Source organism: Anoplolepis gracilipes, chromosome 16, assembly GCF_047496725.1.
Source record: "Anoplolepis gracilipes chromosome 16, ASM4749672v1, whole genome shotgun sequence".
Taxonomy (NCBI): Eukaryota; Metazoa; Arthropoda; class Insecta; order Hymenoptera; family Formicidae; genus Anoplolepis; species Anoplolepis gracilipes.
Window position 1 is genome coordinate 2,693,730 of NC_132985.1, and position 16,246 is coordinate 2,709,975.

Below are 16,246 nucleotides of genomic sequence, written 5' to 3' on the forward strand. Positions count from 1 at the left end.
TGTAAACTCAGTAATTCGAATCGATTTTAAATTTCAATATTTTTCAAGATGTATAGAACACAATTTTGTCTTATTTTTAGCATTATATAGAATTGCAATTTTATCAACATTCTATAAATTTCTATAAATATAAAATATTTTTAATTTTAATAACGATTATTCTATGATATTTTTACGAATATATTTTATATTTATAACATACATGTATATAATAGAACATAGAGATACAATTTTTTGTTTTTTTCGAATCGATTAACACACAGATAAAGACCATTGTGGAAGAATTACACTTTGAAGCGGTCAAGTTTTTGGTTTATATGTCATATATATGTTGCCTTTAGATTGAGAATCCTCATTCTCTCGTGACCGCGGGTTCTTCGCCCTACAACTTCCTTTCCCGCGCTCTCCGACGGTTCGACGCATTTTTTAAATTCCTCCCCGTAGGCGACCTACGCCGAGAGAATCGCTTCAAACGACTTTCCGGGCGCGCCGTTTCAAACGGAGACACGTTCGACACCACGTGTTTCTTCACTTCGGCCCTGTGATTTTCCAGCCGCGAAAGCAAACACGCACAGCTGTCAACTTCACCGCAATGATACTCGGGGAAAGGTAACGCAACATCCGCAGGCGATCGAGAAGTAGGATGACAAAATACGTATTTAGAAGTATAATAACAATATATCCCTTTGTTCCGAAACAATACGGATGAGAAGAGAGAGAGAAAAATACAAATTAAAGACAAAGTAGCGGAAAATGGAGTAAATGCAGATTGAATATAATTTAGTAATTCATTTTGAATAATAGACACATAACTGACATTGATATATTTTATGTTGAATGTCGTAAATATTTAAAATAATATTCTGCATAATATTAATATGTAAAAAATATACTGAACTTACATGTATGTAATCTTGCTCGCCATGCGAGAGGATCGCTGACTAGACCCTGAAGACCCGGCCAGTAGACAGCGGGGTGCCGTGGTTCCGTTCTTTGTTGAAATTGCCCGATACCTGGGAAAATATATAAATAAATACTTTCACATTTATATATCTGCGTATACGAATTTGGCTTAAGATTCTTAATCCAAAATTCAATTTGCACAAATCAATAACCGCATTCTTCCTTCGTGCATAATAATAAAAATAATATTAAATATATATATATATATATATATATATATATATATATATAATATATGTATGTGTAATAGTATTCTTTTTAATGATAAGGTGCAAACAAATATTATTGCATGTTAACAACATACTGAATTTTAATCTTTAAAAAAAATTGCAGTAATGCGGAAAATAAATTTAATTTTTTAAGAAAAATCTGTATATATTGCATATAATATTAATAACGCGATTTAATCGCGATTTAATCGCGATTTTAATAACGAGATTGATGTATATTTAACTGATATTGCGGGATTAGAAAAGAGTACAACGGACATATGCTTTGGTTCGATCGTCAATACAGATAATGATATTGGATTTATGATAATTTAGATAGCAGCACATATATTGAGGCAATAATCGAAAGAAGCCGTAAAATGCAACGGCGAGATGTAGAATGTGAGCATGCGTTTACTGACGGAATAAAACAGCTTTCTCGGATCGATCGCCAGCCAAGCCATACCCATTTTTCCACGTAAAGCGCTTTATTAAGCTTCAGTTTTTTTTCTACATCTATGCGATTTATTTCATATCATTTTTATCATTCGCAATTTTCATACAACTCGCATCCGCCCGTAATGTGCAAGCGGAATTTAAATGCCGCAATTTTATAAGCCGCACCATCTCACAACAGATTTTAATCTCACTCTTTTTTACAAAATAATTAAACGGCAAATTCAGAAAATTACAAATGACCTCATTATAATATTATAAATAGTTATAATTTTATCTTCGGCTTTTAAATTATAAGATCTTCAAAGAAAGAAGATTTCTTAATACGCTTTAATTATGAAAATGACAATCATTTACGTAGTAAATTACTATTTAAATTCAATTCGTGATAAACATACTGACAGATTTACACACACACACACACACACACACACACACACACAAATGAAATCTATATATGAAAAAATTGTTGGAATATCAGGCGGAATATTTTAACTATTTAACTCGAGCTAGATATTTTAGCTTGATAAAATTTATATCTATATTGAATCTGATATTTTCGTCTGGATTATCAGCGACTGCACACTTGTAGACACATATACAGGATGCCAAATTCATTCGCAGCCTCGAGAGAGGTTTCTCCTTGGCAGTTATCGCTATACGGAAACCTTAATGATCCGATCTCTCGAACGCGAGAAATTAGTCGACTTAAGCCGGGGCTCTGTGCGAAAGAACGACAGCTGGGAAATCAAATCGGTAAATATCGGTCATCGAGATTTTACGACCGATTTTTTGTGGATTAAGGGAGATTAGATTGATCAGCGACACGTTCTCCTCTCATCGATCGCGAAATGCGCGAATCGAATAAAAGACATGCCAAGAATTATTATTGTTCACTTTTCTAAGATTTATTATTCACTTGTCGTCTTTATTAAAAAAATTAGTATGCCATTTATGTAGCATATACCATATACATGCTTTCAAAAAGTGATTATTGTTTTTTCCAAAAACATTCTGTTATACTATATACATTTTTTTATTTAGTTTTTTTACTATAGAAAAACATATAATAGTATTTTATTTTTGGGCTAATTTCGTTATAAAAAATTATCTGAAATAATTATACGATTATTCAAAAATTTCAAAAGATGGATATTGCTTTTTGCACGAGATTGTAAGTTATTGGACAATAAATTCCTCCTTCACGAGTTTTTTTTTTTTTTGTGAATCTTACGTAGGATGATATTACTCTCATAATTTTCAGTATTAAAAATCTAACGAGCTACTTTTATATTGCAATTTCGAAGGATTATCTGTATTCATGTTTAATTGATCGTCACCAGATAATAGCCCATGTATTCTCAACGTCTTTCTCGTAATGTTTTCCCTGAGACATTCACGATACGACGTCGTTTACTATAGAAGATACTAATCATTCAGCGATCGACGACACTCTCTACATTCAGAAATTGGTCATAATCGCAACTGAAAGGATGATTTGGCTCCTGTTACGTGGGCGCTTAATTCGTTTCGGGTGCGTGTTTCTCTCGCCTATCTATGCTTGTTTGTCCGAACAATAAAGCGTCATTTCCATTTTATCCCGTCGTCGACGACGGGAATGGATGGGAATACTTCGGTCCGATACGATCGTCCGATCGCCGCTCCTTTTGTCCTTTACGCCGAAATCAGACGGAATTTATAGGATCATAAACGACTAAACCCGCACACGCTCATCAACAAAAATGCCTACGAGCATGCTCTTTGTCTGCGAGTCCACGTGGCGAAGGAAAGTAGAGAAGAGGTGAGTTCTTCTCTCGAGTCTTAAACGGACCCCCGGCACGCGCTTTTACGACGCTCGAGAACGCGCGGACGCTGTGTGAATCGGCCAATTAAAAGTGTTTAAAAACGTGTATACATGATGTTAGCGAACCCTCAATCTTTATCCTAATTGCAGAAGTTTTGATGAATCGGGCAATCAATTTTTTGCAGAAGATTTTGAGATAAATCATTATTTCACCCGTAACTTTTGAAAATTCAGTGGTAAATCTTAGTTAATTATTCCAATTAAACTATAATTCTACAAAAATTCACTTGAGAGATCAATTAAAAGAATAGGATAGCTTTTACATCTATTCAGAACTTCGAAGTTAGTTTTTAAGGATCTTTATATTTACTGAGGAAATTTACTGATATGTTATTATTTTCAAAAAAGATCTCTAAATTGAAGACTGGAACGTTTATCTTATGTATATACATGATACATCTCGTAATTCGTCGGATTACTACTGATCAGAAAAACACGACGCGCATATGATTGTAAGTCATAAATATTTGAAGCACTGTCGCGATGAATAAGGCACGTGACGTCCACGGTCGATGGACGTCCCGGCGAAATATTTATCATTTAATACCGCACATTTTGATGGGCTTTTTGTCATTTATACAGCGACGACCGGCAGTCTCGCGCACGTCCGGCGAGAATTTAATTAATGACCACCGGTGTAAAGTGTGTGCAAACGCGAGAGATCGATCGATATCAGATGTCAATTAGCGGCGCGCGTTGCGAATCGCATAATCGCGATGACGACAGTGTGATAACGTAAAAAAAAAAGAAGAGAGATCCTCGCATGAGCTTTGTAAAATACAAGATTGATTACTGAATATTTTCTCTAGAAATTTCTGCATATAAATAATATCTCTTTTTGTGACAAATAATTTTAATAAATTATTTTATTCATATATACGAGAAAGAGAAAGAGTCGCGTAATTATATCACAAAGACAAAAGCACAAAAAAGAGACCGAGTTATGTATATTTAATTTGTACACACAAAGATGTATTTAAAGACACATTCAATAATAAATGTGACCAGAGTACGAGCCAAAGAGATGGAGCGCATTTATAAAATTTTTATAATGTAACGATATTTTTTTTAATTTATTTATTAAAGCACTTTACTTAATCGAAGAAGAACGTAGATGCCGCCAATATATTTGCATATTATATTGATATCAATAAAACACGATGTTTTAATATCGAAACATATATAAAGAGAAATATATGTATATATATATATATATATATAATGAATGTAGTGTGGAATACACACACATACATTCGCGGTGGTCGTCTATTCCAACAGAGCGAAATTTGCGCGCAGCACGTCGTAAATACGAGCTGCGCTACTGTCGTATTTGTAATCGACGTAATCAGTCTAATACGACAATGAAGTCGGTTACCCATTAAACCGTTATTGAAACCGTATACGATTACGCGAATTACGGCAGTAGTTTCGACGTACACCATTGCGAGAGACATGCTTACTAAAACGCTTAGGTATATGCAACGCGTCAATTGGAAACGCACAAATATCGCACAAATGCGTTTGACACGATTACACAGTACGATATATATGACTATTTTATTTCGTCATGCTGAAATTCTGTTTCATTACTAAATATATACATCGTTTGAAAATACTGAATAATTTTGTTTCGACATACTCGTATAAAATATTCAAAAAGATGTTAGAGTTTATAAATAAATATTACTATATGTAAGATTAAGTATATATTAGAACCGTGTAGAAAAAAACTACGTAAAATCCAGTTCAATTATTAAATCATTTAGCATTTTTCAAGATTTAGTTCATTTGATCGTACGTAACACAAATAAATTTGTCGAAGAAGATTTTCTCTTCTCTATCGATTGCCTTAGTAGAATGGGCTCCAAATTTATTCACCAAATAAGTACGCTTATTTCGAGCGACGGGATTTTAAGAGTCTCTTAACGCAATTAGCAAAGACAATTCAATCGCACATGAATCTTTGGACTTTCATAAATTTTCTTGTTCTATAAAAGGTACGTTATTTGATAAAAAGTGTGAGAAAAAAATTTAGCGAGATTTGTGCTTAAAAAGGGGGATGAAAACGCCGAAATTTACGATATAGAAACCAAAGCAGATGTTGCACAATATTTCCGAGGTTTCTATTACAGGCGATAAAAAATGAAAGACACACGTGAGAAGACACATAGGGGCGCGTTGAGTAGTTTCTTTTCTAGGATGATGTGAATATCTGCTTTCAGGATAAACATACCGCCTCATGATATTCGATTCGGATGTGTGAACATTGCTCTATTATAACATGTACTCTTATATAGGACGATTTAATTTTAGTATACCAAATATCTGATTTGAATTTTTGCGATATTAAGTTTAACATTAAATTTATTATTTATTTTTAAAATAACAATCAGAGATATATTTTCCCTTATAACTTGTGGAATAGCAATTTTAAAAATGAATCGCGAAGCAACAACGGTAATAATTCTGCGCTGTTTCATCAACGTTGCAAAAATCCGTGAGATGTAATTCGTCATGAAGAACGATACAAGAACGTAACCGCGATATTTTTGCAGCGAGGTTTTCAAAATTGAATTGCTTTGCGCACACGTTGCGTCGCATCCCGATACGGGCTTTTATTTTTTATTTTTTTTTTTTTGCAGGAATGAAGAAATAAATGATATTTATGACGAGCTGTTTTAGTGCGGTCGCGGTGCTATAGCGCGATTTACTATTATCTTTATTTTTCGGACATCTTTTCATACGCGACATAAAATTTCTACGAATACACATTTATCGCTATTTTTTTTATCATCGTCGTATTGTTCTACTCGGCGTTCGCTGCCGTAGTTTATCGTAATGCAATCTTTTTGTACGTCCAACCGCAAGTGGAGCAAGTCTCACGCGTTCTCTCGCACAAATCCGAATTCGCCAGCAAGCCACGTACGAGCATGGTCGTCAGTTGGTTAACCCGCAATATCCTAACTTCCGCTCGTATATGGTCGCCCTATTTGGCCATCACATAATTCGCGTTTTATTGTAAATACAATCATCTGTGGTATACTATTATATATCGTTGGTTTATTTTTTTTCTTTTATTTTTTTTCCTTTACATATGATTCAATTTAAAACTCTGTTCTTAAAAAATTGATAAAAATAAGATAGACAAGAAAAGTTTAATGATAAACGCGAATAGTAATGATCTACAAATTTTTATCTTCCCATAATGATTTAATCAGATTTCATAATTATATAATTATTTGATAATCGTGAAAAAAAATCCGAAAAAATATAAAGAATATAACTGATTGTGGGAAGTATATAATGCGTGGAAACTTTGATATATTCGAATAAATATAACAATCTGCCTTTTTCTAAATTCCAACACTCTTAATCAAATTGTTATTATAATTCTAAAGTTAATATTTTTAACATGAAAAATAAAAACGAGCGTTATCGCAAAGAAATAAAATTAACTGTGAATTATTATTGCTTTTATTGTTAGCTCAAAGTTTTAAAGTGTCGGAACTTGTCACGTTATCTTCGAGTCACTATATTACATTCGCAGATATCATATTATTGCATGATATTGAATTCGCGATGCCATGATTAACACATTTCGACATGCGAAACTAATAAATCGCGAATATATTAGCGCGCGCTGCTTAGCGATTCGTTATTGCAAAGCATAATCGCGCTCTGTCGGGAGCGAATCATTTAGAAATTTAATGTCATGAATGTTAAGTAACGCCCCTCGTTTGCGTCGCTCGTTAATGTACCGGGGGAGCAGGTAATTCGGTAAGCATAAATTTTAGAGCCACCGCGTTTCCGGTCAATATTTCAATCATAGCATGTTCTTATTCGTATTTTTATTTTTTTTTTTATTGCCGTTTCTATTTCAAACCAACCATGCTGTTTATAGTAATTAAAAATTGAATAAAAAATATAACACCAACATTTAATCGATAATTCTATGATAATTATTTCACAATGAAAGAATTTTGGCAGTTATTTGTGTTACTCGTTTAATTACAATTATTAGATAAAATTTTATAGATAAAAGGTATTTATATTCACAATATTCGAGGAAAATTGTTTGAATTATGATATCTGCATTATTTCACATGTTCCAAGAGTTTTGAAGATTAATATTTACTATATTAATATTTTTATATATATATATATATATATATATATATATATATATATATATGTATTTTTACATTCTATCAAATCAATATATTTTTTGATTGGCAATCAGGTAACGTTCGGTAAAAGGAGTGATAAAGTTATTTTATCGGATTATAGATTATAGAGCGTGATACCGACGTTTATGAATTAAACCCACGTCTCCCGATATTACCGCGATATTGTACGACACGTTATTTGTGAGCAACTTCATAATACGACCCTATCTTCCCTTCATTGTAACATCGACCCTCCGATAATTCTAAAATTGATGTATGAATACACCACACACTTCCGATAGCCGAAGAATACAAAATAATATGTAAAAAATTTTTTAAAAATAAAAACATTCGAAAAATGTGATCTCCAAAAATAATTCATAATTTTTCATTTTATGGTAGATATTCTTCGAAATGCTTACTGTTAAAAATAATAATTATTTTAACTTGTGTTAAACATCGATTCTAAATAATTGTGTTTTATGACTTAATCTTTTGATTGATATTATTGAGATAAAAACTCCAATTATATTAATTATGTATTTTTTTTCAACTCGAGCATTAATATAATGACAAATCATTTAGTGTCGAGAATCAGTAATGCACTCTGCATCATACTTTTGTATTTAGCTTGACGTATACACGTGGAGTTGAGCGTTGCACGATGGCACTCTTGAACGTGACATCTTTTCACAAGATTTCAAGGCGATGACAAATGTCTTCTGCTTTGTGGCACGTCATCCAATGGAAAAGTTATTATGCATCATTTGCAACATCACAAACGAAGCCTTGATGACATAGATTACCGACAATAAAATATGAGGAAACGACATTCTAAAAGTGAATCGAAAGCGTGCATTTACGTCAAAGAATATATTTCAAAAAACAGAGATCTTCTATTATATAAACTTAATGATATATCTTCAACTCCTTTATGAGAGAGAGAGAGAGAGAGAGAGAGAGACGAATTTAAAAAAACCGAATCTTTGAAATTGATATAATGTTTGGTTATTTCAGCAGCATTCAATAACATTTTTATTACTTTTGGATTCTACAATCAATTATTATATATATTTTTATGATTTTTATTTATGTAGATTTTTACTCTCTTGCTCTAAGCTCTTGCTTAATAACTTAAGAATTGCGATTGAATTATATCTCTGTTCGTTAAACTGAAATGGGTTAAAATAGGCGATAGTGATTCGCGCGAATCGAAGCGGAAAATCAGACTTCGGCTATGTAAATCCGTGAATTATACGCCAGCCGCGATCGTATCGAATGCAGAGATAGTTTCGTAATAGATTCGTAACTCCTAGTCGCGCTTTCGTCTGGCCCGCGGTTGTTCGATCGACCATCCCTTGGTAATTCTACGATTAATGCGTTCAATCCGTCCCGCATTACACGCGCGCTATCGCAGCACGCGACGATTTGCGTGGAGAACACAATCGGTTTCCCACCGATTTTCTATTGCGTAAACGCGCGAATGGCGAATTTGTTACCGTTACAGATGTTACTAATATCTACGAGCATCAATTATTCTTGACATTAATCTTCCGACGCAACGTTTGCGATGTGATTTTAAACAATATTTCTACAGAAGAACTGTGTTTGTTAGTTATTTTACCCCCACCGTTTATCAAAATCAAGCTGTCGTGAGAAAATTTAAATTGTTTGAATTAAGTTTTTGTATTGTAGAAAAATATGATATGCATACGGTTTATCGCGACAAAATGCTATGAATCATTAATATATTTGTTATCAAAACCTTTTGCATCAAATTCCCAATATATTTCGACTTCTCAAGGGTATTTTATAATTAAAAAATCGTAACCACGTCTTCGATTTACACGATTTCATAAACCGTTGTTTATTTTAATCGCCGGATGAGAGGGATAAGCCGAAATAAAGCATCTCAATTTCAATCAATTTATTAGAATTTAATTCAACGCGCGAACAGACCGGCAAACACACGAGTTTCTCCAGTTTCGCGATAATGAAAGTCGTGCGAAAAATTAATTACGCGAAATCTACCGAGCGTTCTATTCTAAGAAAAGATGTTTTAAAACGCGCGTTACTCCCGGCGAAATCGACAGTGATCTCTCGTCCAGGAAATCTCGATATTCCGCGAAAAATGTGACCCGTAACAAAAACGGCTTGATTCTATTTTGACAGCGAATCACGAATCGACACCGCGTTATTTGTCTCAATTTTAACTGTTTCCCTATGTCAAAAAACCTTATAAACAATGATAATCTTCGTCTTTATAATAGAACGCTTTATTTGCGAGAACGTTTGAGAAGTTGAAATATTATAATTAACGTACTTGCTTGGACAAAAATAAATAATAGTGCAATTGTTATAGCTATAATTACAAGTGTCATATCATTTTTGACTGAGACTCACAAGTAACAGTAAGTTTTATGTTAAACGTTACCAATGATTCTATAAAAAAAAAAAAAAAAAAAAAAAAGCTTGAGTTGAAATGAAGAACCACACATCATCTGTGCATATCATATTTATATATATTTCCAAATTTAATTCTACGTGCAGATTAGATGTTTATGAGATATATTAGATATAATTGAGACGAAATATCTTTTCATACAAGTGGTATATTTGATTAATCTCAAGTATACATATATCTTGATTTTTTTCTCATTAACAAGTTAAATTTTTAATACCGATTATAGTTCTCAGAGCAATATTTCTCAGAAATATCCGAGAATGTCGAAAGATTTCTCAGTAGCGCAGAGTATTTATTTTATATTTAATATTGAAATTATTTAAACATGAGAGACTCACGTCATAATAATATTTTCAAATCTCCGTTTATGATATCGAGCGTTTATGTTTATCTTATCAGGATTAAAGGCGGTTAACCGCGGGTGTGTAACCAAGTTTACTGAACTCGGGAAGACGGTAATACGCACCCGAGGACGCGGTGAAGCCGGCGTGCATGGCGTACCGCGGTGCGGCCATGTGCTGGGGATGCGGTGCCGGCGGGAGGGCGGCGTGCGACGCCGGAACCGTTGCTTGAGGGTGGACCGTCGCCGTCGGTCTCGAGAGTATTGTGTCGATGCCGTGGGGGTTACTGCCGACGGAGGTGATGGACGTCGCCGGGCTGTGTTTGCCGCTACCGGTGGGCGACGATTGACCCTGGGTGATAGTAGAGAGCGGCGGTACCGTGATACGCGACAACTGGATACCGCCTTGCTGCTGATGCGAGGTATGATGCTGTTGTTGGTGCGATTGTTGCTGCTGCTGCTGTTGATGTTGCTGCTGCTGCTGCTGCTGCTGCTGTTGTGTCTGTTGCTGCTGCTGCTGTTGATGACTCCTCTCCGCCATAGAATGGAGCGCTGCCAGCGGCTGGCTACCGAGCATGCCGCCACCAGCTGCGCTCAAATTGAGGAACTGCAGAACGTGGGGCGCGGCCGCGGGGAAATCGTGAAGCCAGGGTGGTCGCGGAGGTGGTGGCGAATGGCTCGAAGCGGGCGGTGGTGAACACGAGCCCAGCGAGGAGCCCGCGGACGAGCTGCGATCGCCCTGGTCCAGGTGATGATTGTTGTTGCGTCGGTGCGCGTCACTGAGCGACGACGACATGTTCTCGGCGATCTCGAGTCCGCCGCCCTCCGGCGTGGAGCGCGATGGCGGGTCCGGGCAAGCGTCTCCGCTGTCGGCGCAGGCCTTGCCGCTGGTCAGAGAACATACCATCTCGCACCACGCATAGTTCGGTAGTGAGCGAAAAATCTTAACTGGTGCTTAGAGCCGCGTGCCGAATGAGGCGTGCGGCTGTCTTTCAGAGCCGCGGGGTTTCTCGCGCACAAGGAATACTCGATGGACCCTGACCGAATCGGTCTGATGAAGATACGCGACGATTTTTTGTTTCACTTGATTCTAACAACGATGTTCGGCTACACCGACGACACGAGACACGTCCGACACTTACCGCGATCGCGATTGTCACTACTTTCTCGAAGGAAGAGCTCTTTTAGCTCCCTCTCTTCCTTCGATCGTCGCTCGCACTCGGTTGCTTCGATTTCTTCTGCTATCTTCCTCGAGTCAATCACTGATCCCCATGATTCTCCACGAACGCACGGCGCGTCGTCTGCGCGCGACAGGCTGCCGATGCACGTTCCGCGAGTTGCGATCGATGAGCAGAAAAGTAGTCACACCGCACACTGTGAGCGGTCACCGGTTTGCCGGTTTCGCGCGATGACATGGAGAACGGACGGTCGGGAAATTAGTCGCGGACTGGATTAGTCGTTCGGATGATCGAGCAGACGCACGATGAGGAAGTCGTTGTCCGTACCGCGCCGACGATAACTGTGAGCCTTGCCGAATGACTCGCCGCGTCGCCAAATGGTATGCGACCAGGGTGCATCGAGCGCGCGCACTCTTCTCTCTCCGGCGGGAGATCGAGTCTCTCTCCCGTGCCTTCGTCCTTGCCCTCGTCCTCGCGCGCGCGTTCCGGATGTCCCGCGTCAGGGGGAGAGCCAGGTCGGCCCTCGACGCGAGTGGATTGGCGTGCTATCCATGGGTCGTTTAAGTGTTTGGGGGCGGTACCACTATCGGATTGGTCGACCCGGTAGCGTTTTACCGGAAGGAGAGGTGTTCCGGGCGGGGCCTCTCAATCTCGCGTTAGCTTCTTGTTAAGCGTCTTTCATTGTGTGTTTAAATTCGTAATTTATGATCCCGACTGAATAAAACAAGAACTTGCTGGTTCGCTCGCTCACTCGCTCGTATGTTCGCTGGTTGCCTGGCTGGATGGCTGGATAGCTAGCTGGCTGGCTGACTGGCTGGCTGGCTGGCTGGCTGGTTGGCTGAGTGAGCCTCTTGGCTGTGAGACTGGCTCTCTAGTTTGTTCGACGACTGGGCACCTCTGGCACGACTACGGTGACACTACAGTCTCGATAACTTGCTTCCTTCCTTCCGTCCGTCGTTCCTTTCTCGCTATGTACTCATCTCCCTTTTACTCTCTAGCTTCATTGTGTCTCGCTCCATTTTTCCCACTTCTACCTACCTACCATTGCCCCGGTCTTTCAGCCAGTCACAAGTACACATAGCCAGAGCAAATCGAATTATTTGCTGCCAATAGTCCATTTGGTCTGTTCCTCGCTCGCTATACATATGCCGATGCACGTGTCAACGAGAATTCGGTTACTTCATCCCGATGAACCATCGTCGCGCCGCGGCGCGGCGCGGCGCGCGGTTGACGTAACTAATGTCGGATGAACTCGCCGGCTCTCTCCGGCTCTCTGGCAGCCGACCAATGTAATGTCGGCCGCACTTCCTCGCTCGCACCCGCTCGTCTATTGGATCCGCGTTTTAGACTCGCCTTCGACCGAACGGATAATTTACGGCGGTCGACTGCACTTTGCGCCCTCGGTCATTAAGCGCCGTGTAGGCGGATTGTGCTTGCTTCTTTCTCTCTCTCTTCTTCCCTTTATCCTTGCGCGAGAAAGAGTTTCTTCATTTGACGTCCCTTTAACCTTTAAACATATCTCATCTCATCTCAGCAAATTTCTTCCGCGCTGTATGCGCGAGCTAAATATTTTTAAATATGGAATAAGTTCTTTTCAATCTTATTTCCCTTGGAACATAAATCTGTTACTTTCGCATTTTAAAGTTACGTAAACTTTTCTAATCCTACATATTCTCGTTTTTATAAATATACAATAAAACTTAATAACACTTAAGTTATACAGCTGTAATATCTAATTTGTGAAATTTATGTAATATATCTAATTGGTGAAATAATATATACTTTTTGCTACAAAGTATATATTAACTCTCGGTAAATTCTTTTCATAGATGTGACATTTTGAATGACGGTTTATATGTGCGAGCGCGATACTTGCATCATTAAACGCGCGCGTGTCGAGATCGATCGTTTAAGAGTAATTATGCTAATGCGGCCCGATTATGATGAAGGCACGAAATAAGCTTACAGGGTATCATCATTACCACGTTCAAATACGTGCGTATTATTAATAATGAAACAATAATGGATATTATTAAAGCAGCATGACGCAATAATAGCCGGTGAACAGCGCAGTTGCCAATATATTTGTTGCACCGTATTAATCACCAGTCATATTAATACTTATACACGTTAAAAACTCTCTTACAATTCATTTCTTGCTGCAAATATTATGTTGCCTAAATCGCGAACAAAAAAATTTTTCCATCTTTTTCTTTAAAAAGATGTAAATACAAATTTTTTATAAATAAATATTTGTTATAATATATAATAAATAAAATGTTTTTTTTTTTTTTTTATTTATAATTCACAAGCTATACCTTGATAACGACTTATATTACTATACTTTAATAATGACTTATACTTTTCAATTTTTATTTTTATATATAATACCGAGACAGAATGTAAAATTGTTAAAAATATTTTGTAGCGACACATTATTATTATTATTAGTCGGACGATTATTTTCTTACGAAATATATGTATATTTTCGTTGTACCTTCCACATAATTATCATGTCGATTTTTATCCTTGGCAAGGGACAACGACATAAAACGGGAAAAGGGCCGACAGTAGCGGTCGGTATTCTTCCGGGGAGAGACGACCGAGCGGGATTTAAATCTATTTTATTTGACCCTGAAGGATCAGTCCTTTTCATGGAGAAAAGCGGCTCCTTTTCGTAGAGGGACGCGGACGGGAAGAGGAATTCTCATCGTTCCCCTTTTTCCGTCTTCCGGGCGTGCTTTAGACTCTCCTCGAAAATTATGTAAAACTCGAAAAGCGGCAGGTATTGATTCCCATCGCCGAATGTTTTACGGCGCGTATTATTTTCGCGAGGAACAATCATTCGGTCCGGCGAAACCGTTCGTATTCCGTTTGCGTCAATTCCTCGCCAGCGAGAAATTCGGTTTCAATCGGGACGATCTCTCGTTACGCGCCGTATAACGGATTACTCTGACGACGAGGAAAATTATTTTCCCAACGAATGCGCATACATTCTCCAGATGCGTAACGACGCGTAATAAAGATTTTTCGCTTCGACGTTGGAAAAATGGAAAATATTTCTGCTCTCTCGGATTGAAGATTGCTTACGCGATATCTTGTACGTTATATTCTTAATTTTTAATATCTCTCATCTTACACTTGTATTTCTTTTTTTAACACAAATTGCTTCTTTAGATTAAACAAAATCTACTCATGATAAAGTCTGGTACAATAATCTTTTTTAATTATACCTTTTTATTTTTGTATTTAAATATTGCAAACAATTAAATATATTGTGCTGAAATTATTTTCGGCGTTATCGATTTTCCAAGTTATCTATTATTATATCAGTGTAAAGTGGCGTTTATTATGAGCTGAGTTTTTCTTTCGAAATGTTCATATCGATATCCAATGCGAATTGAGTGGCAATAAAAGCGTTCTTATTTAAACAGCATTTTCACGGGATTATGTCGAATAATTTGTTAGCTCCGATAAGCGCAATAAAACATGCCATATGTCACATGTGTCGGTGAAGTATTAAGTTCTTGTGTGTCGCGTACGTCTACTATAGCTACGGCAAGCTTATCTATCAAATTTAAATATACTCTTTGCTTTAATAATGAAAATAACATATATGGGAAATTGCGACAATCATACTTATGACAAAATGAATAAAAATAAATTTTTTTTTAATGTGTGTGTATGTGTATGTGTGAGACTGTAGAAGATATTCCCATTGTGCATTATCGTTCTTATATTTTTTTGTTTTTATCTGTTTGTATTTGCAAATACATGAGAATAATTTCGAAGGCGTTTCCGGCAGAACAAACAATCTTTATACACTTTTGACACCTCACGTAATCGCTTGGAGATACAACGCGTGCACAGGACATAAATTTGTCGTTTAAAAACTACGCCCATTATTCGGTTTTCTCTCCCTAACAGACAGTCGCTATACAAATTCGACTGCTTGTATCCTCGGAGTCCCATCCCTTAATCCTCCCCGTCGATAGCTGCCTCTTCCCTAAAGCCCCCCCTCTTTAGTGGACCCCCTCTCTCCTTCCGTTGTCCCTACGTTTTGGGGTGGAATTATTATGCAGAGAGACCAAAGTGTCCCATAAAATCGCGCAAATTACACGCTCCGATGCGTGTCTGAGCTTCATCGTAGTGATTAACTGACAATAACGTTGAAAATCGGTAATTTGGCGGTGCCGATTAATCGTGTATTTACAGCTTGCAGAGGATTCTTTGCGATCATTTAGGGCTTTACGCGTGCATCAGCTGTCGTGGCTGCTTTATTGCGTGACGATGAGTTAATTTATCGGAAGATTAACTTCTATTAAAGATAACAAGAAAAGTGAATATTTACGCGACCGTAAACGCATAAAAATTACGGAATTCGAATTTTTTAATAGATTGCGAGTTAATATTATATGTATACATACACACACACATATATATATATATATATATATTTTTTTTTTTACCGATTTAAATATATAAAGGGTGAATGAGTGAAGCGAGAAAACGTGCTTTTAGACATGTTAGAAAAAATAAAATTGTAGCTATTTTTTGTTTTTAATAAAATATCCAAATATTCATATTAAATATTTTTCACTTCAAC

At 37.1% G+C, this 16,246-nt stretch overlaps 1 protein-coding gene across 1 annotated transcript in view; it reads right to left on the minus strand.

The window, feature by feature from the left end:
* Hgtx (HGTX homeodomain transcription factor) overlaps window positions 1-12,055 on the minus strand; it is a 33,969-nt gene extending 21,914 nt beyond the window's left edge. Inside the window, exons 1-2 of the mRNA XM_072908083.1 lie at window positions 10,589-12,055; window positions 903-1,013 (exon numbers count right to left, since the gene is read on the minus strand). Coding sequence (XP_072764184.1) covers window positions 903-1,013; window positions 10,589-11,369 — 892 coding nt within the window. The 5' untranslated portion in view covers window positions 11,370-12,055. The remainder of the gene's footprint in view (window positions 1-902; window positions 1,014-10,588) is intronic.
* Window positions 12,056-16,246: the final 4,191 nt, after the last annotated feature.